This window comes from Scomber scombrus, chromosome 20 (genome assembly GCF_963691925.1).
Source record: "Scomber scombrus chromosome 20, fScoSco1.1, whole genome shotgun sequence".
Lineage (NCBI taxonomy): Eukaryota > Metazoa > Chordata > Actinopteri > Scombriformes > Scombridae > Scomber > Scomber scombrus.
In genome coordinates this window covers 25,159,248-25,183,416 of record NC_084989.1, presented here as the reverse complement: position 1 = coordinate 25,183,416, position 24,169 = coordinate 25,159,248, and the positions used below count along the sequence as shown (strand labels likewise).

At 41.9% G+C, this 24,169-nt stretch overlaps 1 protein-coding gene across 1 annotated transcript in view; it reads right to left on the bottom strand.

The window, feature by feature from the left end:
* Positions 1-574: 574 nt before the first annotated feature.
* Positions 575-24,169, bottom strand: part of LOC134002032 (activin receptor type-2B-like) — a 25,681-nt gene continuing 2,086 nt past the window's right edge. Inside the window, exons 2-11 of the mRNA XM_062441279.1 lie at positions 11,914-12,121; positions 8,598-8,704; positions 8,231-8,376; positions 6,983-7,126; positions 6,754-6,897; positions 6,515-6,663; positions 5,274-5,388; positions 5,041-5,179; positions 4,237-4,367; positions 575-3,545 (exon numbers count right to left, since the gene is read on the bottom strand). Coding sequence (XP_062297263.1) covers positions 3,324-3,545; positions 4,237-4,367; positions 5,041-5,179; positions 5,274-5,388; positions 6,515-6,663; positions 6,754-6,897; positions 6,983-7,126; positions 8,231-8,376; positions 8,598-8,704; positions 11,914-12,121 — 1,505 coding nt within the window. The 3' untranslated portion in view covers positions 575-3,323. The remainder of the gene's footprint in view (positions 3,546-4,236; positions 4,368-5,040; positions 5,180-5,273; positions 5,389-6,514; positions 6,664-6,753; positions 6,898-6,982; positions 7,127-8,230; positions 8,377-8,597; positions 8,705-11,913; positions 12,122-24,169) is intronic.

Sequence of the window (24,169 nt, the reverse complement as noted above, 5' to 3'; positions counted from 1 at the left end):
GAGAAAGGAAAGGAAAGAGGAACTAAATAGATGATGAGAAGACACAAACAAGAAACTAAGAAAAGCTAAAAGACCTGGAAATGAAAGGAGGTAAAAAAAAAAAGGAGACGAGTTAAGTGAAGGAAAGATGTAGTCCAGCCCAGTCCAGGTGGTTTCATGATATCGGCAGTTCAGTTTAGTCTTTAAAAACAAACAAAAAAACACTTTAACTATTTACAATGTCGAGGTTCGAGTCTCGTAGTAACCTGGTAAAATTTATTCTTCAATCAGTTTGGAGATTTCATGTAAAAAAAACAAACAAACAAACAAACACAAATCTCTCTAATCAAAGAGTAGAACCCCAAATAAAAACATTAAAAAACTCACAATAAAATATTATGTAACTACAAGTCGTCAAAGCAACTAATAAAATATAGAAACAGAAACTTTAACACGTAGAAAAGTCTTCTGAGGTATTTCTGGTGTATTGAGGTGATCTGTGGTTTATGAGCAGTATTGTTTTTGATGTTTTTTTTTTGTTCTTCCAGCGTTTCAAATCTTTTCCACTCGTTTATTCGTCAGTGTCCTCGAACGCAACCCCCCCCCCCCCCCCCCTTCACTGACTTCCTGTGTTTGACACACTGAAAGAATAATTAACAATAAAAAAGAATATACAGAAATATATTCATCTTTGAGTCTGAATCATCATCATCATCATCATCATCATCATCATCATCATCATCATCATCATCTTCATCATCATCATCATCATCATCATCGTCAGCAGCAGCAGCATCATAGACATTCACTGTTACATGTATGGCATCACAGAAGGGACAAAAACACATACGAATTTAAAAAAAAAAAACCTCATTAAAAAAAAACAACCTCAAAATAGTTCAGGTCCTTTTTTTTGTTTCCAGTTCTTATTGTTATTAGTGTGTGTGTGTGTGTGTGTGTGTGTGTGTGTGTGTGTGTGTGTGTGTGTTTGTTTGTGTGTGTGTTTGTGTGCATGTGTGTATGTGTGTGTATGTGTGTGTCTGAACTGACCCGGTTTTGGTCCAGGTTGAGGGTGAAAGAGAAAGAGAAATAAAAAAAAGAAGAAAATAGGAATAAGAGCGAGGTCAGAAGGTAAATGTGAAGAAGACCGGTGACCTTTGACCTGTTACTAAACCACAGCATCGATATTACAGGCTATTTATTGACTGCACAGAGAAATATCAAGTATAATTTGTGTGTTTTTCTGTGTTTTTCATATAATTAATACATTTCATTCACAGACTCGAACCAGGAATCTCAAACCCAGGAGGACACCAGGCGTTAACTCAAAGATGAGGTACACTAGGATTTAAATGAAGTCTATTGACCATAATATCCAATAAATATGTGTAAAACCTGTCATAAAAGAAAAAACAGTTTTAAACTAGACCTGCAGAAAGGTTTGTGGAGGTTTGAACAACAAACACAAGTCAGAAACATTAGAAAGCGTTTGTAGTTTTAATGACATGAGCTCCATTCCTGATAGTGTTATTGACTACTGTAGATGAAAGAGAAGTTGATTTTAAAGTGTAAGACTTCACTGCTCTGTCTGTGTCTCTCAGCTCTGAGCTCACTGGAAGACTTTAAAAGCAGCCACCGTTCAATCATTTCCTAAAACACCCGATCACTGTAGGACCATGAATACAGAGCATGAGCTGCAGATGAATCTACATTTGCTGCTGCGGTGAGTGTTTCTGTTTTTAATGGTTCCACGAAAAGTTAAACATTCATTTAAACATTTTATCTGTCAGCTACACATTCATCAGAATTCATCACAGCTCTGGATTTAATTTGATTTCTGCAGCTCAACCAGAAGGTGGCGATGTTGGAAGCTAACAGAACTGAGGTCAAAGGTCACAGGTCCTTCACTTACCTTCAGCCAGGTGATACACAACAAGACAAAAATATGAAACAATCAACACAAACAGTATAAAATCTAAAAAAAGAAACGCATACGTCACATCATGTGACTTTTTAAACTGTGTACCGCACTTACTCACACACACACACACACACACACACACACACACACACACACACACACACACACACACACACACACACACACTCTCTCACACACAGCCACATACACTCTGACCTGAATGCATAAATAACTCATATGCATCATGAGGTCTTGCACCTTTTCAGGGTAACAAATGTTCCCCGTGTTTCGGCACCTTGCAATTTACATATTTAAGGACAGCCAATCGGCTTTAAGCACCCTCAGATAAGCCCCCCCATTGTTGGCCCCGCCCCCTCCAGGCTGGAAACTTGCAGCAGGTGTCACATTTCATCAACCCCCCCGACCCCTGTAGACCTGGTTACCTGAGAAGTTTATTTCCGAGCCAACCAAAATGCTGTGGTTGGGCGCAGATAGCCAATCAAATCTCTGCATGCATGACATTTGCCTCCTGACAACCAATCCCGTGAGAGTTCTCTCAGTCTTCAACCTCAAATTATAAGAGTTGAACACAAAAATAAAAAGAGAGAGTAAAGGAACAAACACTGTCCAGTCTTCCTGGTTTTTGTTTTTCGCTTATTTCCTTCTGACCTCACTTCCTGTTTCCTGTCTTTTTGGATACAACCCGTTGGATCCGAAGGTTTGTCATGTGTCGAAAGTAATGTGTGATTGCAGAGAAGAAGAAAAACAATCAAATCAAAAAGGTAGAAAATAACGTCTTTAAAAGTTTGCTGTTGGCATTTGTTGGTTGTGTAACAGTCATCGCGTTCCTACACGGGGTTTTGCAGCATTGTCGTAAAAAAAAAAAGTCCCAACGGTAGGTTGATGGTAGATGGTTGCTAGGCGACGCGGCTGTGATGCTGCCAGGTAGATTAAGTTCAGTTCTGGAGAAGAAGAAGACAGCGAACAAAGCAGTAAATCTGCAAAAGTAACGGAAGTCCTCACTGATGTTTGTGTGTGTGTGTGTGTGTGTGTGTGTGTGTGTGTGTACATGTGTGTTTTCTTGTGAAACACACATGTGGTTAAAAAAGACACAAATGACTCAAGCGGAAAAACGAGGACGTGTGCTGGTAATATTTGTCCAAATGGACGAAAAGAGAGAGAATGAAATAAAAGACGGATTAAAAAAACCCTCCAAAGTCCAAAGAGATAAAATAGCAGCTGCTTTCTCGCCGTATTTCTGGTTTAAGTTCCACTGAGAGAAGAAGATGTGTGTGTGTGTGTGTGTGTGTTTGTTTTAGTGTCATTCGGCTGTTTTAACCGATTTTCAGGTAAATCTCGGGTAACGTCAGGCCTCCAAAATATTTAATTCCATGTTGAGTTTCCTTTAAAAAAAAAAAAAAAATCATATACTGGACTCTTTGGGCGGTAGGTCCACATTGGTTACCATGGGAACGGGTGCAATGGTGGAGACCAGAGGGGCGTTGTGGTCGGAGGTAGGCGGGGTGATGGTGGCGGCGAGGCGGCGGGCCTGAGAGATCCTCTGCTCCACGCAGCCGGCTGACAGACGAGCCTCGGCATCGTGATCCCAGCACTCCTCTATCGTCTCACAGATATGAGCCAGACCCTGCAGAGAGGAGGAGAAGAAGAAGAAGAAGAAGAGTATTTTAGCGTCAAGTCTGTCTCCCTCAGTAAGCTTTTTGTCCATGTGCAACCACCATAGCTCAACTCTGCTACACATATTTCACACCTAACAACATTATCCTTTACTTTCTGGAAGCTTTTAAACCACGCTGGACTTTAGTGTGTCTTCGTCTGCATGTTCCCTCCAGTCAGCTAGCTAGCAGGATAACTTACTACCGAGTCAAAGTAGCCGAGGGCAGCTTCTACTTCAACACAAGAAGCTTAGAGCTCCTCCTAGTGGCTGAAAGCTGTTAATGAACCTGAATACTAGACTACACAGCTCAGTGACTCATGCAGCAAGACATCATGGAGGTCGACTTTAGTTTTAATGACTTAATGTGGACAAACACAATAGTTTGAATATGTTAAGAAGCTTCATGTTGAAGACATTTTAAAAAGTTACAGTCCCCCCATTAGGACATATAAGCAATTACATTTATTACTCATTATAATTAAATTATACATAGATATAAAGACAATTATAAGTGTTTTTTAATGTTAAGTATCTATTCTCCCGTGATCTCTTTCTACGGCAGCATTAATAACCACGTATTATAGTGACTTATAGACCAGTTATTAACTCCTTATATACTGTTTATTGATGATAAAGGGGAGAATGTGTTGGTTGTACTCACGCTGTGTTTCAGCCAGAGGTCTTTGAACACCGGTCTCAACTTCTTGTGGACGACGACTTCCTGCAGATCCTCCAGTGACGGATACTGACCGGCCTCCTCCTCAAACGGCAGCATATACTCGTCCATCGGACCTGCGATACACATTAATGACCTCTCACATCTAACGTACATCAACTTATAAACTCTATGACAAGAATCACAGCCTGTGTAAAATTTCAGTAACAAGTTCATATGTGAGCAGATTTAAAAAGCGGTGCAGCTCAATACAGTCGCCATGGCAACTTGTTTTACTTGCCGTAAGTTTAACAAAGTGGCTTTAAGGAGTTGAGTCTTAAATATGTGACACAAGTCCATACACTGTTTAAAACTATCCATACTGTGCAGCAGCATTTTACAGGCTTTATAACTTTATTTACTCTTTCCTCTTTTTTACCTTATATTTAGAGGTGGGGAGTTTAGTTCAGGTATTCTATGACAGATATTTAATTTTAGATTACAAGAAGCCGGGGGACAAATTTTAAAGCATTTTAAAGCAATGTGTGCAACTGAAAATACTAATTTGCATCTAAAAATTATAAAACTCCCTTTATGAACAATAATTTCACAGTAATGGAGGTTGGTTAATAAATTAGGTCAATGTTTTGATCCAGAGTGAAAAACATTTATATTCAGTCCAATAACAGTTGCTCGGTTGGCGTATATGACAATAAAATAATCCTCACATCTTCTTCTGCTGCTGTGAAAGAAAATAGTGTGTGTGTGTGTGTGTGTGTGTGTGTGTGTGTGTGTGTGTGTGTGTGTTACCATCAACAGCCTTGCAGCGGGTCACCAGCTCCCACAGCACCAGGCCCACAGCGTACATGTCGATCCGGAGGAAGGCGTCTCGCTGGAAGGTGATGGCTCCTTCCAGAACCTCAGGGGCCATGTAACGCCTGGTCCCCACCTGCACACACACACACACACACACACACATATTAAACAATGCTCAGTGTTCAAGTGATTCTCCTCCACAGCCTCCAGCAGTCAGAGCAGCTCACCTGTCCGTGTGTCTCTCCCGGTGGTTTCCCCGGCTCGAAGCGAACAGCAAGGCCGAAGTCTCCGATCACTGCTGTGAGGTCTGAACGCAGCATGATGTTCTTACTCTTAAAATCCCTGAAACAAACAGAGAGAGAGAGAATCACACATCAAATCCTGTCACTCTGCATGGTAAGACCAGGCAGGGAGTTCCGGTCCTCTGAAATGAGGCCAAAGCGGAAGTAACTTAAAACTGCATTCTATCAAAAGGCCATCAGGGGGCGACCGTTTTGGTGTCAAAAGGACTTCCGTCTGTATACAAGTCAATGGAGAATTCACCAACTTCTCACTTGATTTCTAACCTCAGTAAACGTTTTCAAAATGTGTTTATGGTCTCAATCGCTAGTTTGAAGCCTTCTTCAATGCAGTATGATGTTCATTTGGGACATTTTGGCCTCCCTGATTTTATATGTGACGATAAAGCAGGGTATGCATTAGGGCGTGGCTTCGTCGTGATTGACAGGTTGATTGATTCACAGGTTCAGGAGGGCGCCTCATGCTAGAATCTGTGTTTTTATTTTTCCCAGCATGCAACTGAAATTTTCAAGATGGCGCTGCTCAGATCCGAAACTATTGGGCAAAGGCTATTTGCACCCCTGGTGCTATTTGCACCCCTGGCAGCAGTCCACAAACCAATGGGTGACGTCACGGATGTTACATCCATTTCTTATATACAATCTATGGGTAAGACGTTACCTGACTCACCAGATTATTTAATGAGAGACAGGAGGGCTGCATGGACAACAGGATTTAATAAAAGTACTTAGACATTAGGCTGATTCACAAACTGAACTATCACAGCAGGCTTTGTTTTGCTCTTCTTTCAGGGACGGATATGAAAGCTGCAACGTTTTTACATTTAAAAAACTTCATGAATTTTTGTTCCAGGGTTTGTAGCTCATTAAATCTTCTATTCTTGTGTATTGTTCCAGGTTGTCAGTAGTTATCAGAAAATAATATTCTTAAGTATGTTTTAATTAGTGTATAATCAGCAGAAAATAAGAATTATGTGTTTTTGTTCCCTTAAAACGAGCCTTTATATCTACAGAGGGAGCAGGTCTTCTTCAGTGGCCCACAACGGATAAACAATCACCGACTCTAGACATGCTTGCAATCTGCAACTTCACAGCTAGATGTCTATAAATCCTAAACACTGCTCCTTTAAATGACTAAAAGTTGTTGTATTTTCTGTCAGTCGGCAGACCTGTGAGCGATGGCCGGTTTCGGTCCCTCTCCTTTCTGTCGGGGGATGTCCTCGTGCAGGTAAGCCAGACCGCACACCATCGACTCGGCTATGTGACACAGCTCGGACCAGCTGATGATGTTTCCCTTCAAGAAGTCACACAGAGAGCCCTGCAGAGACACGCACAGATTTACAGTGTATTCTTGTTTTCAAGTGTTTTGTGTCTATTAATGAGACTAGTTTTTAGTTCTCTTTCTCACCCTCTCATGAAACTCGGTGATGATCCAAAGTTCAGCCTCCGGGTGATTCCCCCGTTTCTCTGCAGCGATGTACTTCAGGATGTTCTCGTGCCTCATCCCCGGCGTGATGAATATATCTTTCTCATTCTGCCACGACTCCTTGTTCTGTCAGAGAAGAAGAAGAGTTCGACGTGTTCAAAGGTTTCAGGATTCAGGAGTTGCTGTCGTCAGAAACAAAATGACTCTGTACCTGGATGGGGAAGATCTTGACGGCCACGTATTGGTTCATCATCTGGCCCTTCCAGACGCAGCCGAAGCGCCCCCTAGCCTTCACCTCCAGCAGCTGCAGCGGCTTGAGCCCCAGCTGGGGGGAACCAGACGGAAGACCAGGATCCTGGAGGTCAGAGAGAGGAGAGCAGGGCTTTATTTACATCACTAAACTTCCATCAAACTGCAGATGATGGACAAGCCTGTGTAAATGATTCATGTACTGAGATAATAAACTATATTTGTATAATTAAAAGAAAAAAACAATGGATAAGACCATAACCTACGGATGATTAGAAAGACTGTAATTATACCAAATTATCTGTTTTCTTTTTATTACAAAATACTTTAAAGTTGTGGCACTTTAAATCAAATAAAATCTGGTTCCTCAAGCATCCCTGATTACATATGAACAGAAATTAAACTTTGACTTCATGTGAAAATGACCTTATTTGCCAAATTGCAAAAGTAAAAATGTGGCAAAAAAAAAAGAGTTAATTTTTATTGATTGTGTGTGATCAGGGTCAAATATACCTGAAATTTAATTAAATGTAAAACAAATTAAATAACAAACAAAAGACAAAGCAAGAACAATAATCAATAAATATAATTGAAATACATAATAATAAAAATATACATACATTCTCCTACTGGAGATATTTAGCCATAAACCTCTAAAAACAGATGTTTTAACAAATAGATTTATAGAATAATAGATTATGATTCCTCTGAGGATCTGCATGTTATTCATTTTAAATATATATTAGTGTTTGGGTTTTATTTAAACATGTTTAACCCTCCTGTTGTCCTCGAGTCAAGGAATGAAGGGAGGAAGAAGGAAGGGAGGAAGAGGAATGAAAGGAGGGAGGAAGGAAGGACGGAGGAAAGAAGGAAGAAAGGAAGGTAGGATGGAGGGAGGGAGAAAGGAAAAGAGGAAGGGAGGAAAGAGGGAAGGAAAGAAGGAAGGGAGGAAGAAAGGAAGGAAGGAAGGAAGGAAGGAGGAAAGAAGGAACAGTCAAAACCAGACGGGGACAATTTGACCCGGGAGGACGACACGAAGGTTAAGTTTCAGTACTGAGATGTGAGGACCAACGCTGCAGTACCAGCAGACTACCACAAGAGGGAGCCGTGACATCACGTTTCCATCTGATGTTTCCTCTTTCATCCCTCCTTTAGAATAATATCATTCAGGAGCAGTCTGTCATGTTTGTGTGTGTGTGTGTGTATGTACCTCAGTGATGTCCACATGTCCGTACGGAGGTTTCCGGTGTCGGTACATCCAGACGGCGGTGAGCAGAGTGACGGACAACATGGTGACCGGCAGCAGACAGTAAATCATCACGTTTAACACACCGACCCTGGGGGGGGCTTTGATCACTGAACACACACACACACACACACACACACACACACACACACACACACACACACACACACACACACACACACACACACACATTTTAGTAATTAAATCAGTGAGAAATGAAATGATAAGAATACAGATGTGACACACCATCAAATACAAACACACACGTTCACATCAGAAAGAAAAGAACAAACTGACCATCACACACACACACACACACACACACACTCACGTGGTCCGGTGGCATCAGGCAGGTGTGTGAACCTCTCGTTGCAGAAGTTTCCTTCACAGCAGCAGAAGAAGACTTGAGGACTGTCCTCTGTCGCCACACACTCCTGACTGAGAGACACAAACAACTAATATTAATACAATGTCAAAGTCAACTTTATTGTCAATTCAATCGCATGTACTAGATATACGTTTCTCACTATCCCACGGTGAAAACAGATAAAGTGCACAGGCACAACAGATAATACAAAGACATTTCCTAATACTAAAAAGTGAAAATTTGAAGTGCAAAAAAGATAAACAATAAAATATAAAATAAAAACTACTATATAAATGTGTGTGTGTGTGTGTGTAGGAAGAAGCTGCATAAATTCCTGTATAAGTTAAGTTGTTACAGTAACAGTGCAAAAAAAGAACAATCAGTGAATAGCAGCAATTTCAGTCTGTATGGTATGTAGTGATGGTAATAATAATAATAGTGCAAGAGGGGGGGGGCTTCCTGACAGCTTGGTGGATGAACTAAATACAAACAGAGAGATTACACCTGCACTACCACACTGGTTTCATACTATTTATGCATTATTTCTTTCATTTATAACATTATATTCCCCAAAGGACACTGCTCAGCATAATCATTGCTACTTTATTATTCATTCTTCATCTCAACCACCACTGCCTCTTCTTCAATCCTGGAGACTACAGAGCAAAGCCTTCTGGGATACTGAGTCCGTGTCTGTCCTCACATGAACCCAAACTGTTTCATCTCTCAGTGAGGAAGACGAGTAACTCAATTCACCTTCAATCACCCCAAACGGATTCAGCTCCTCTGTTTCTCTCCAGAGAGAATCTACAATCAAAGATAAACTCCAGTCTAAACTCTGCTTCACACATTTATAAACTGAGGAATCTCATATTCTGCACATCTCCAGCTCTATATTAATATTCTGTGTCTCTACTGGAATAAAAACTCCCTATTTATCTTCTACTGGTCCTTTATGCAGCCGCTCAGTTCAGCCTCTGTCTCTTTAAGTGAGGATGAGGACACTCTAACCTTCATCACATCAACAGGTCAGTGTCTCCATGTGGTTTAGTTTAAATTTAAAGGGTTAAAATGTGAAAATAAACGTATGAATAACTTGCACACATTCTTTTTTGTGGACCCAGCATCAAATTTCTGCTTTTAATCCATTTAGAGAGAATATATTAGAGGATTATGGCAAAAATGTCTAAGTGGTGTAACCATAAAAACTTTGTACCAAATAATTCAACTTGCTTAAAAACAGTAAATTGTCAATAAAACACCATATCAACTAGTTTGGCATGATCTTAAATTATAACTTTATATTAAATAAAGGTAATGGAATACAATTGTTCTAAATATTAAAGTCCACTAACAGTGACATGTGGGTCAATGACGTTATGCAACACAGTGTCAATTGGTGTACGCAGTATTTTTTGTAAATCTGATTATAAACAGGAAAATAAATATGAACTAAAATGTGGAATAAATATAATCCACTTTTAGCAACACAACACTATGTTTTGTAACATATTTTACATAATTTGTAAAATGATATTGATTATATTGAAGTTGGCGTAACTCGGACCTCCATGATGTCTTGCTGCTACGGACCTCCATGATGTCTTGCTGCTGAGTTCAGTCTGAATTTATCTCCTGCTGTTTTAACAAACCTGATGCTGCTTTTAAAACTAGTTTAACTGATTCATGAATTAATCATATTGATAACTCTTATTGTTACTGAGCCTTATATTGAACGCATCTGATGATAAAATGTTTTTCTTCATATTTGTTCTTCTACAGTTTGCTCCTCTGACTGTCTGAGCAGCTGTCAATCACAGCGTCTGAATGTTCAGTCTGCCAGCTGTTGTACTTGTGACCCAAATAGCTTCTTTTCTTCTGACGCCTCTGAGAAAAATGTGAAGTTCACAGCGGATCAGTTCAGTCAGGAGCAGAAATGTTCAGCGTCTAGTTTACAAAAGTGTTTTCATTTCCTCCTCTTCATGTAAACAGTCTCTCCAGCGTGAACATTAAATATCTGAATAAATGTTTGTGAGGAGAAACTGAAAAGCAGGAAAGCAGAACACAAAGATGAGGATCCTTTAATAAGCTGAACATTATTTAAGGTTTTTATTATACGTATTATTATATTTAAATTGCTGAAAGAAATCATCATTTTCTACTTTATTTTGTCATAAGATCATTTTTATATATATTATAAAAGGTTACATTTGAGCTTCTGATGATCTTTAACCTTCGTGTCGTCAAACTGACCCCGTCTGTTTCCCTTCCTTCCGTCTGTCCTTCCTCCCTCCCTCCTTCTCTCTTTCTTTCCTTCCTCCATCCCCCTTTATTCCCTCCTTTCTTTCCCCCTCCCTCCATCTCTCTCTTTCCCCCCCTACCTTCCTCCCTCCCTTCCTTCTTTCCTCTGCCCTTCTTTCCTCCCTTCCTCTTTTCCTTTCTCCCTCCCTCCCTCCTACCTTCCTTCCTTCTTTCCTCGGTCCTTCTTCCCTTCCTTCTTTCCTTTCCTCCCTTCCTTCCTCCTTTCCCCCTCCTCTTCTTCGTTCCTTCCTCCCTCCTTTCCTTCCTTTCTTCCTTCCTCCCTCCTTTCCTTCCTCCTTTCCCCCTCCTTTTCTTCATTCATTCCTCCCTCCTTTCCTTCCTTTCTTCCTTCCTCCCTCCTTTCCTTCCTCCTTTCCCCCTCCTTTTCTTCATTCCTTCCTTCCTCCCTCCTTTCCTTCCTTCCTTTTTTCCTTCCTCCCTCCTTTCCTTCCTACCTCCCTCCTTTCCTTCCTTCTTCCTCCCTTCCTTCTTTTCTTTCCTCCCTTCCTTCCTCCCTCCTTTCCTTCATTCTTCCTTCCTTGACTTGAGGACAACAGGAGGGTTAAACAAAGTGAATGATAAACAATTCTATTTATAAATCAGATTAAAGCTCAGAGACTTCAGCTGATGAGTCATCATAAAACATAACACAGACTGATGAGTGACAGCGCTGTTGTGTTTATGCAGTTTCATCAGCAGCTGACGGCCACCAGCGTTCACACAGCGCCGCTCACAGCAGCTGTCAATCAAACCGAGAGCAGAGAGGATGATGGGAAACCGGCTCAGATCTGATCAACGCTTAATTTATAATTAAAAGTCATCATCAGATGTTCTTCTGGACTTTTATACGTTTACAGTGTTAAAATGTTTGTACTGTAATATTTATATATTATATTATATTGTGTGTGTGTGTGTGTGTGTGTGTGTGTGTGTGTGTGTGTGTGTGTGTGTGTGTGTGTGTGTGTGTGTGTGTGTGTACCGGTCGTAGCAGTTGAAGTCATCCAGCCAGCATCCTTTCTTCACCAGCTCGATGGATCCTGAGTTGTTCCTCCAGGAAGCGTAGCAGTGGGAGCGTTTGTCCTTCTCGCCCTCGCAGCGCTCCACTCCGCTCTGATTGGTCTTCTCGATCTCGTAGTTGACGTTGTAGTACAAACACTCACGGGTGTCGACCTCCCCATGGCTCAGCCCTGCAGCACAGAAGGGGGATGTTAGGAAGAGCTGAGGGCAGCAGGGGGTGCTGTTGTGCAACTACAACAATAACTACACACCAGGCGGGGAGTAACTTAAAACTGCATTCTATCAAAAGGCCACCAGGGGGCGACCTTTCTGGTGTCAAAAGGAATTCCGTCAATGGAGAATTCACCAACTTCTCACTTGATTTCTAATCTCAGTAAACGTTTTCAAAATGTGTTTATGGTCTCAATCGCTAGTTTAAAGCCTTCTTCAATGCAGTATGATGTTCATTTGGGACATTTTGGCCTCCCTGATTTTATATGTGACGATAAAGCAGGGTATGCATTAGGGCGTGGCTACGTCGTGATTGACAGGTTGATTGGTTCACAGGTTCAGGAGGGCGCCTCATGCTCCTCCTGATGCCCATATAAGTAGAATCCCTGTTTTTATTTTTCCCAGCATGCACCTGAAATTTTCAAGATGGCGCTGCTCAGATCCGATACTATTGGCCTCCGAGCAGCAGTCCACAAACCAAATACACAGTCTATGCTACACACATATATAAATCATAAGACCCATCTCACAGTGAAACGCTGGCGTGGGCATCGACCCCCCCCCCCCCCTCCCCATCAGAAACACCATTAGCACATATAATCACACTCATCTTATTAAAGCAGCCTGAGAAGAAAAGAGGTAGAATAATGAGGCTGCAGTAACAGCTGAGGAAGCTTTCAGGCTGTGTGGGAGTTCAATGAGGAAACGCTTCAGTCTTTATAAGAATAGAGATAAAACTCTTCAGAGTGATGCTTCATATTTCTACACAGCAGGACGCTTTATAATAAAACAAACAGCAACATCTAAACACGAGGAAGAGGAGGAAGAGGAGCAGGATGAGGAGGAAGAAGAAGAGGAGGAGGAAAAGGAGGATGAAGAGGAGGAAGAGGAAGAGGAGGAAGAGGAGGAGGAAGAGAAGGAGGAAGAGGAGGAGGAAGAAGAGGACGAAGAGGAGGAGGAAGAAGAGGAGGAGCAGGAGGAGGAAGAGGAGGAGGAGAAGGAGGATGAGGAAGAGGAGGAGGAGGAGGAAGAGGAGGAGGTCTTTTCAGGTAACTGGAGCTGCAGGATTCTTTGGGATGCAGATTATGGCGCCAGATGTGACCTTTGACCTCCGAGGTCATCGTGACAGAAATGAACCGTTGAGCCTGTTTCAGTCAGAGGCTGAACCGAGGCCCTTACCCTAACCCAGGATGAGCCTGTTTAAGTAAATCAGAACTCTTTATCTGAGTGAGGAAGAGAAAGCTCAGCAGGAGAATAACAAAGAAAGACAAGAAGGAAAATAAAATAACAATAATTCAAAGTGAAGAAACGTCGTCGACATAAAAGATGAAACAGAGACGGAGCTTTGGCAGCGTTTACTGTGACAGATGTTACAGCCAATCTGTGCATTAACTGTCGCTAGGCAACAGGAAATGTGGGAGTATTAAAGCCCCCCCACCCCCCCACCCCACTCAAACCCACTTAACACCCCAACACACACACACACACACACACACACACACACACACACACACACACACACACACACACACACACACACACACACACACACACACACACACACACACACACACACACACACACACACACAATGGCGGCTGGTGAATCAAAAACATGGGGGAGAACAGGAGGAAAAGCACTTTCACACTTGCTGGCTGCTTATCTTCACTTTCTTATGTTTAAATGCAGCCATGAAATCAGAGAGCTGGGCGGGGTTGGGGGGGGGGGCAGCTTTATATGCCAATAAAACAAAAACCTCTAAGTGGTGAACAGACATTTAGCACATATTGTTTTGTAAGTGCTGATTTCGGGCCTGCAGACGTTCAGACGCCTCGTTTCACCCATAAAGTTCATTTCAAACGCTGCGATGAACGAGCAGAGATGAACCAGAGATCGACCGACAGTTCATCTCACACCTAGAAAATGTAAAAATTTGAGCCCCTCACCCCAAGTTAACTTAGACAAACAAAATTCGTAACACATATATGTCACTTAAAGACGCACAAAAAGGTCTCTTGGACCGATTCTCTACCTCCAACAGGAGGTACCACTGAGAATCAAATTTGCGATTTTGGTGCCATTTTTGTGATTTCCACGAATCGTACGTTTACGAACTCCTCGTACAGAATGAATCCGGCCGACTTCAAATTCAGTCATTATGATCTTAAGACATTGTAGATGAAAAGTTATCAAAATCTTTGGCCTACGTTAAACCGGCTGTTGGTGGCGTTGTGGGGGAGCGAGGTCTTTGTTTTAAAGTGTTTTTGTTAAAACCAGGCAGGAAGTGAAACTGATGCTGAGCTGTTTTAAACCTGCATTCTCTCTCATGTCCAGCAGGGGGCGACTCTACTGGAGGCACAAAGAAGTCAGATTGTATGAAAGTCGATGAGAGAATGATTCTACCGCTCACATTATTTATTAAGAAACTCTTTCCTAATGACTTTATGTTCTCAGTCACTAGTTTCAATAAAGCATGAGGTTTATTTTCTACATTATAAACCTGTTTAAAATAAACAATAAAGCCGTGTTTGATTTAGGGCGGGGCTACCGCGTGATTGACAGGACGCTGCTAGCTTAACCGTGGTGTAGAGCACAGTAGTACTCGGCAGTACTCAGAACTCGGCAGTACTCGGCAGTACTCGGCAGTACTGTCAGCTGTATCTCGGCTGCAGGCTGAACCCTCATCAGTATTCTGGAGGTCGACCTTGGTCGCCATGGAGATCTGTGAGCTAATGGGCTAGGCAGCTGTCAGAGAGTGAGTGAGTGTGTGTGTGTGTGTGTGTGTGTGTGTGTGTGTGTGTGTGTGTGTGTGTGTGTGTGTGTGTCAGTTGACATTTAGACCAACTTCTTTTTCAATTATAAAGTTGAGCTAGCTGCAGAAAGTTCAGGAAGAGACGAACGAGCTGAGACCGCTTTGATTAATACACACACACACACACACCCCACACACACACACACACACTTTCTCCATGACTTTCTCCTGTATGTGCAAACAGACATGCATGAATACAAACTCAAGCAGATGCAGGTAGCGCACACACACACACACACACACGTGTTGCAGCGATGGCCGTTGCTGATTGGTCAAACTACACACAACTTGTGTATCACTTAAATCTGACTTTATGTATTTCTCTGTATTTATTTTCTCTCTCAGCAGATTCAGAGGTTTGTCTGTGTTCATTATACAGAGATGCTGCAGCTTTGTTCTATTATAACGTTCAGATGTGAGTTCATACTGTGTGTCGGCTCAGACATCAGTGTGTGTGAAATACTGCTGATCAACACTTCTGCTTTTCTTCTTATTTCTCTGTACAACATACAGCAGTAATAATTATAATATATCATATATATACTGTATATAAACACACAGCTCATCTATATCTATTTTCATAGAGTTCATCACATCATTATGTTTATAGTTATTAGTGCAGATGAACCTTTAACCTGAAGAAGGCCAGTGTCTTTATTAAAAATTGTATTTATTAATCAAATGAAGTTCATCTTTTAATCCATTAGTTTGTAAACTGACTCAGTTTGAGCTTCAGCTGTTTGTTTCACATCAAAAGTCAAATGAAGTCAGTTATTGATCTGTGGACGGTCTCTACAGAGCAGGAACCCGACATTCACCCTAAACACACACACACACGCAGAGACACACATATATACACACACACACACACGCAGAGACACACATATATACACACACACACACACACGTCACAGCGTTTCACTTTGTGGCATTTTTCCGGACAGGCAACCAGCGTTTCCACGGTGACGGCGGCCTGTGAGTGGACCTGAGACATAATAACATCACACCACGTGATCTGTGGGTGGAAAGGTCACACACACACACACACAGAGATAATATATATGCTAATCAGCTCTGTGAGTGTGTGTGTGTGTGTGTGTGTGTGTGTGTGTGTGTGTGTGTGTGTGTGTGTGTGTGTGTGTGTGTGTGTGTGTGTGTGTGTGTGTGTGTGTGTGTGTGTGTGTGTGTGTGTGTGAATAGACGTGATGATGTCATTACCCAGCATACAGCGGTGGAAGAAGTATTCAGCTCTTTTATATAATTAATTATTTTAAATATCAATAAAACTGATTTCTTCACTTTAATATTTAACTTTTTTTTAGTCGCCACGACGATGAACTTCTTTTAAAATGTTCCTTTTATATATTTTATATTTTTGTGTAAACTACTTATTGGTTAAACTCTATAATGAGACATTTCCTGTACATGACCACATTAATAACACTGTCAGAGAAATGTTTCATTCATTAAGAATTTTTGCAAATAAATAACAAAATATATTGATGTTTCCTCAAATTTGCACCATATTGCAGCAATGCTCTGTACAATACTATAAATATCTGCAGATTACTTCCTGGAACTATAACTATAGAACGACTGGCTTGATGAGTTTATCTTTAACGAGCTGTTTGACACAATGATCCTTTAAAACGCCTCCAGCTGCTGAGTCGCTGCGTTCTCATGAACTCTGACATCATCAGCTCAAGTCACGTTCTCACCGGCTCTCAGTCGCGTCTTCCAGCTGCAGCGACACACACACACACACACACAAACATTAACATGTCTAAAAGTGTGTGACCTCTGACCTCTGAGCCTCCGTCACCATGTGGAAACAGACGTGTGAAATGCAAATTAAACTATGTCTGAATATGTGTGTGTGTGTGTGTGTGTGTGTGTGTGTGTGTGTGTGTGTGTGTGTGACTTTATCATGCAAAATGACCACATACCAATTATTAAGAGCCTTTGTCTGCTATAGACATAAGGGTCAGAGGTCACACACACACACAGGCATCTGGCATGTCCAAGTGTGTGGTGTGTGTGTGCATATGTTACTGAGATCAGAGGGCAACGTATGAGATGCAAAGCCATGGGAACTCTTCACACACACATAGATCCATATAATTAATGCCTTTATTATATTCACATCTCTTTCTCACACACACACACACACACACACACACACACACACACACACACACACACACACACACACACACACACACACACACACACACACACACACACACACACACACACACACACACACACACACACACACACACACGGTCATGGGAGGTTTTCTATAGAACATTCAGCGTTGGGTTTCGATCTGCTTTTCTTGGTTTTGTCTCCGTATTTAAACTCATTCATTCAGATAAACACGTTAAATATCATTTCAGGTTTTTTTTCTCATTAGTTTAATCTGTGTCAGTAAAGACTGTATCTGACTGATATGTGCCTCATCCTCTCATTCAGAGGCAGGTAAAAGCTGTCTGTGGGCTAAAATCAGCCCTGTGATGGAAATTCAGACTTTCATAGTTTACATCAAAACTCCAACCCCCCCCACCAGCAGCACCACCAGCAGCAGCAGAGGCTTTAAAGCTGTCGTACTGTCTGAAGTCCAATAAACCTTCCAGATATTAAACGTTTCATATGTTCATTCAACAACTTTTAGCAGTGGAGGAGAATGATGCTATTTTCCTTTTTACATTCAATCTTTAACCCTCCTGTTGTCCTAGAGTCAAGGAAAGGAGGGAGGAAGAAGGAAGGAAAGAAGGGAATGGAGGAAGGAAGGAGGGAAGGAAGGAAAGGAGGGAAGGAGGCGGAGGAGGGAGGGAGGGAGGGGAGGAAGGAAGGAAGGAAGGAAGGAAGGGAGGAAGGAAGAAGGAAGGAAAGGAGGGAGGAAGGAAGGAAGGAAAGGAAGGAAGGGAGGAAGGAAAGGAGGGAGGAAGGAAAGGAGGGAGGGAGGGAGGGAGGAAAGAAGGACAGAGGAAAGAAGGAAGGTAATGGGGAGGAAATAAAGAGAGAAGGAGGGAGGGAGGAACGAAGCGATGACGGAAGGAACGGAGGAAGGAAGGAGGGAAGGAAAGAAGGAAAGAGGGAGGAAGGAACAGTCAAAACAGACGGGGTCAGTTTGACCCGAGAGGACGACAGGAAGGTTAACATAATAATTAACAGTGTCGGTTTTAAAATGAAAAGAAATAAAAATAAGAACCTGATTCACGTCGTTTGTTAGGAGCGATCACACAGCTGTAATTCTTATTGGTTCATAGATTAGTGACATCATTAAATGACATCATAGCTCCTCCCACCTACAACCTGTTTTAACACCTTACTACTATTACCTCCTCCTCCACTCTTTCCTGCTCCTCCTCCTCCTCTCAGCAAAGTCCTGGCTTCCATCCAGCTGGGTCCCAAAATGGGCTTCCCCTCCCCACATCTACACACACACACACACACACACACACACACACACACACATACACACACACACACCTCTATTTATAGCCACTCACAAGTCAGCCTCAACACTGCTGAAATGATAAGAGGAGGAGGAGGAGGGGAAAGAAAGAGTACTAGAGCTCGTCCTTAAGCAAATCTCACACTCTTTACACACACACACACACACACACACACACACACACACACACACACAAGTGCCATCAATCAGAGTGTGGCAGCACAGAGAGCCGTAGACAATAGGGTTGACCTCTCAGACAGAGGGCCTCATCGCTGCAGAGAGACGGAGAGAACAAAAAACAGACGACAGCATCTCTTTATTTCTCTGCTCAGCCTTCATCCTCCTCCCTTTCTTCCTTCCTTCTGTCCTTCCTTCTTTCCTCCCTCGCTTTACTTTACATTTCACGTATAGCTCACTTGGAAACTAGCTAGCTTTCCTATTTATGCTTTAATCTCTGTGTATAGTAGAGTTAAAGTATTGAGGAAACACTGATGTCTGAGTCCTCAGCTACTCTCTCTATGATCTTGCTGTCCTTCTTTCCTCCCTCCCTTCCTCCTTTCCTTCATCTCTCTTTCCATCCTTCCTTCTGTCCTTCCTTCTTTCCTCCCTTTCTTCCTTCCTTCTGTCCTTCTTTCCTTCCTTCCTCCCTCCCTCCTTTCTTTCCTTCCTTCCTCACTTCTTTCCTTCTCTTTCTTTCCTTCCTCTCTCTTTCCACCTTTCCTTCTTTCCTCCTTTTCTTCCTTCCTTCTTTCCTCCCTTTCTTCCTTCCTTCCTTCCTCCCTCCCTCCTTTCTTTCCTTCCTTCATCACTTCTTTCCTTCTCTTTCTTTCCTTCCTCTCTCTTTCCACCCTTCCTAGACCTAACCCTCCTTCCTACCTTCTTCTTTCCTTCTGTCCTTCTTTCCTCCCTTTCTTCCTTCCTTCTTTCTTTCCTTCCTTCCTTCCTTCCTCCCTCCCTCCTTCCTTCCTTCCTCCCTCCTTTCCTTTTCATGCTTTAATCACTGTGTGTAGTAGAGTTAATTAAAGTATTGAGGAAACACTGATGTCTGAGTCCTCTTGTCCTCAGCTACTCTCTATGATCTCGCTGTCCTTCTTTCCTCCCTCCCTTCCTTCCTTCCTTCCTCCCTCCCTCCCTCCCTTCCTTCTTCCCTAATTAAAGTATTGAGGAAACACTGATGTCTGAGTCCTCTTGTCCTCAGCTACTCTCTCTATGATCTCGCTGTCCTTTACACATTTCCTGTATATTCTCTACATATGCTCTGTGCAGATTATAGCAGCAGCCATCTGTTAGCTAGTTCACTTGGGAACTGTCAACACATTCTGCACATATGCTCATTGTGCTGGAATATGATTTACAGCCCAACATCTGTATATCTGTAAACCTGCAAACAGCTGCAGCTCCGTGAATCAGTCAGCAGGCGACGGTCCAAGATGAAGAAATGAAAACCAAACAGTGAGAGAATGATAAAGGGACTTCTGTTCTTTAACCTTCCTGTCGTCTGGTTTGACTGTTCCTTCCTTCTTTCCTCCCTTTCTTCCTTCCTTCTGTCTTCCTTCCTCCCTCCCTTCCTTCTTTCCTCTCTCATTTCCTTCTCTTTGTTTCCTCCCTCCTACCTTCCTCCCTTCCCCTGTCCTTCTTTCTTTCCTTCCTTCCTCTTTTCCTTTCTCCCTCCCACCCTCCTTCCTTCCTTCCTTCTTTCCTTTCCTCCCTTCCTTCCTTCTTTCCTTCTCTCTTTCTTTCCTCCCCCCTACCTTCCTCCCTTCCCACCTTTCCACCAAATAGTGATTTTTCCCTCTAAACTTCTCACATGCTTTCATTTCAATTAATGTTCAAATGATCCAATATTTCAGTGTTACTTTAACTACTCATAATACTGCAGTTCTTTTACATTGCTTTATTGAAACTTTTACTGCAGTATAGAATCTGAGTACTTCGTCCACCTCTGTTAATGAGCTCCTAAACTCTGTGAAGAAGCCCCCCTAAAACAACAGTCCTCTGTAAACCTCCTTTAACACTGTGATGGATCCCGATGAGGACTCCTCAAGAACTCATTTAACTTCCTGCAAAAAGCTCTGCAATCTCATGAAGGACACCTGAAACCCCTGCAAGTAGCCCCTCCACCCCTAAAGGCCCCTCCACCCCTTTAAAAGGACCACTGACCCCTCTGACATGTAGGAGACCTTCTCAAGGGGCCCTGGGACTCAGCGGACACATAGCTGCCCTTCCAGGACAAAGAACACCACCAGTGCTGTCCTGGAAACGCTTTGAAAACACTTGAATCCACTTTAGATACTTTAAACCCCCCGATGCAGGCCTGGAACCGATAAAGTACCCCTAAAATCTAATCTGAGGCCCCTGCTACTCCCCACCCCCACCCACCCATATGACCCCTGGAGGACCTCGCAAAACACAACTTCATCAGAGAGAAACCACCAGCAGACAGATCGACCGACACCAGTTAGCGTTTGTGTTGTTGTTGTTGTTGTCCAGACAACATCTGGCCCGCCATCTGAAACACCAGACAGGACACACTCCCAGACCGGCCCCCCCATCCCCGGACAAATGGTAGCAGAGACACAGTCATTCCTCTGGTCCTCGAGGGAGAGAGGAGGCAGAGAGAGGAAACACAAAAGTGAAGGGAGGGGGATGGGCGGGAGGGGTTGGCCGTCTGGGCCCCTGGGAGCCGTCAGTTTGTCAATGAGAAAGAGCTGCGGACCCCCCATCTGTCACAGCCAGGCTCCCAACTTTACAGCCCAGCAAACACAATGCAAACACAACACGGCCATTTATAGTTAGCTCTCTATAGCGCGACCACGGAGCACGCCGGCCTCTGATTGGTCGGTTCGAAAGGGGACCGAACATCCCTGCAGTGTTTGTTTGTGTGTTTTTATATCGTTGCTCTAAAAGACACGAGATAGATAACGCTTGATTGGTCCAGGTGCAAACACACACACACACACACACACACACACACACAAATACACACACACACACACACACAGAATACACACAAACACACACACACACACACAAATACACACACAAATACATACAAACACACACACACAAATACACACAAATACATACAAACAAACACACACACACACACACACACACACACACACACACACCTCAGTGACTAATACAAAACACAGCAACAGTAAAGAAGTTTTCCTCTTGTTCTTATTGACTATAAAAAGATACGACTCAGTAATAATAAGTGTTGGTAAGATGATGAATTCATAAATCAGTTAAACTAGATTTAAAAGCAGCATCAGGTTTGTTAAAATGTACATTTAGTATTTTTGTTGGTTTTATATCATCTGAAATGACATTTGCACCATTTTTTACCAAAAGTAAGACTGAATGCTCCTGAAAATGTCAAATGGTGTAACCACAAAAGAATGATACATATTACATATTTTATCACCTACAGTGTATTTAAGTGGACTTATACTAATAATATAAACATAATCTTTTCTCAGTTTATTCCATTGTTAAGGGAAAGCTGCGATTAAACAAATATCAGATATATAGTTTCTTATTTCTTGGCTCTCAAACCGCTGAGCTGCAAAAATAAACATTACAGCTCTCTGCTAATGATGTGTGTGTGTGTGTATGTGTGTGTGTGTGTGTGTGTATGTGTGTGTGTGTGTGTGTGTGTGTGTATGTATGTGTGTGTGTGTGTGTGTGTGTGTGTGTGTATGTGTGTGTGTGTGTGTGTGTGTGTGTGTGTGTGTGTGTGTATGTGTGTGTGTGTGTGTGTGTGTGTGTGTGTGTATGTGTGTGTGTGTGTGTGTGTCTGATACCAGATATATTAACTCCACCAATAATCTGTCGATCACGATGAAGACACTCTAAATAAAAATGATGACTCTCTATTAACTTTGATGAAACTGATAAAGTACAAACTGTTCTCCTGTTTCTCCCCCGACCCCGGCTCTCTTTTACGACCCCCCCCCTCCCCCGACCCCCCCGGTCGTAAAGCAGCAGTGATAGAGTTGCTCTTCCTGCTGCAGGTATTCTGTTCCTGCACCGTGAATACTGGACCAGTTGTTACCGTGGCGACCTGTCAATCAGGATGACGGGGGGGGGGGCATCTTAATCCTCCATATTTGGTGATGTTTACCTCTGCATTCTGACATTAATAAAATGGGGGGGATGTGGAGTAAACAGGAAGTGACGTCAGATTTACTGTACTTTGTGTTTTAAAGGAGAATATTGACCAACAGCATCAACCTTCTACTTCTTCTCTGTTTATATTCTTGCCAACAGGAAACACAGTGACATCTCTGTAGGTCTGACACAAGGCTGATGATGAACAGCACTGTGTTAACGTCTCAGGCCTCCGTCATACTAACAGGAAATATGTACACAGAGTTTAACATGAATTATTAAATATTATTATTAATTAAGGCTTCATTTAGGTCTGAATACTTTAGTCTATAGAAGCTGTTTTCATTTCCTGTATGTTCTGGTTATATTCTAATAAAGAGACTGATAATAATGATATATGTTTATTATATTATTACTAAAACTCATCTAACGCTGGACTAACTCTAGTCAGAGAGGAATGTGTGTTTATCTGTCAAATTCAGTTAAAATGTGAGATTTCGACATCATGTTTATCAGCTGACTCGCCTCAAAGTCCCTCGTGTGTGTGTGTGTGTCTGTGTGTGTGTGTGTGTGTGTGTGTGTGTGTGTGTGTGTGTGTGTGTGTGTGTGTGTGTGTGTGTGTGTGTATTGATCTGTACAGTAAAGCAGAAGATAAACATTCCTTTTGTTCTGACTGTATAAACCTGCTGCAGCACCTCAGGGTGAATACTGTAACACACACACACACACACACACACACACACACACACACACACACACACACACACACACACACACACACACACACACACACACACACACACACACACACACACACACACACACACACAGTATATGATGATAAGAGACATTTATCTCAGTCTTTAAATGTGTCAAATAAAACATGTTTATCATTAATCTGTGTTTGAGCTCCTGAATATAATAAATATATAATTAATATAGAATCATTCTGATCTCACCCTCACTAAACACAGAGCAGATTATGAGTTCCTCTGTTGAACAACTTTAAATATGATGTTATTATATTATATTATATTTCTTATCACAGTCTCTGTAACTCTGCGGAGCCTTTATAAACAAATACCTTCAAATACTAGATTATAATATTAAAATATAAAGTCCACATCAGCATTATATAATATAATATAATATAATATAATATAATATTATATTATATTATATTATATTATATTATATTATATAATATTATATTATATTATATTATATTATATTATATTATATTATATTATATTATAGATCAGCCTGATGTTTCAACATTAGTTCAAAATGCTGAAAAAATATCACAAGAAAAGTGAAAGTGTGATATTATAATAACAGCAGTGACACACACACACACACACACACACAGTGACACACACACACACACACACACACAGAGAGAGACACACACACACACACACACACACAGAGAGAGACACACACACACACACACAGTGACACACACACACAGAGACACACACAAACACACACACACAGAGAGAGACACACACACACACACACAGTGACACACACACACACACACACACACACACACACACACAGAGACACACACACACACACACACACACAGAAAGAGACACACACACACACTATTAGACA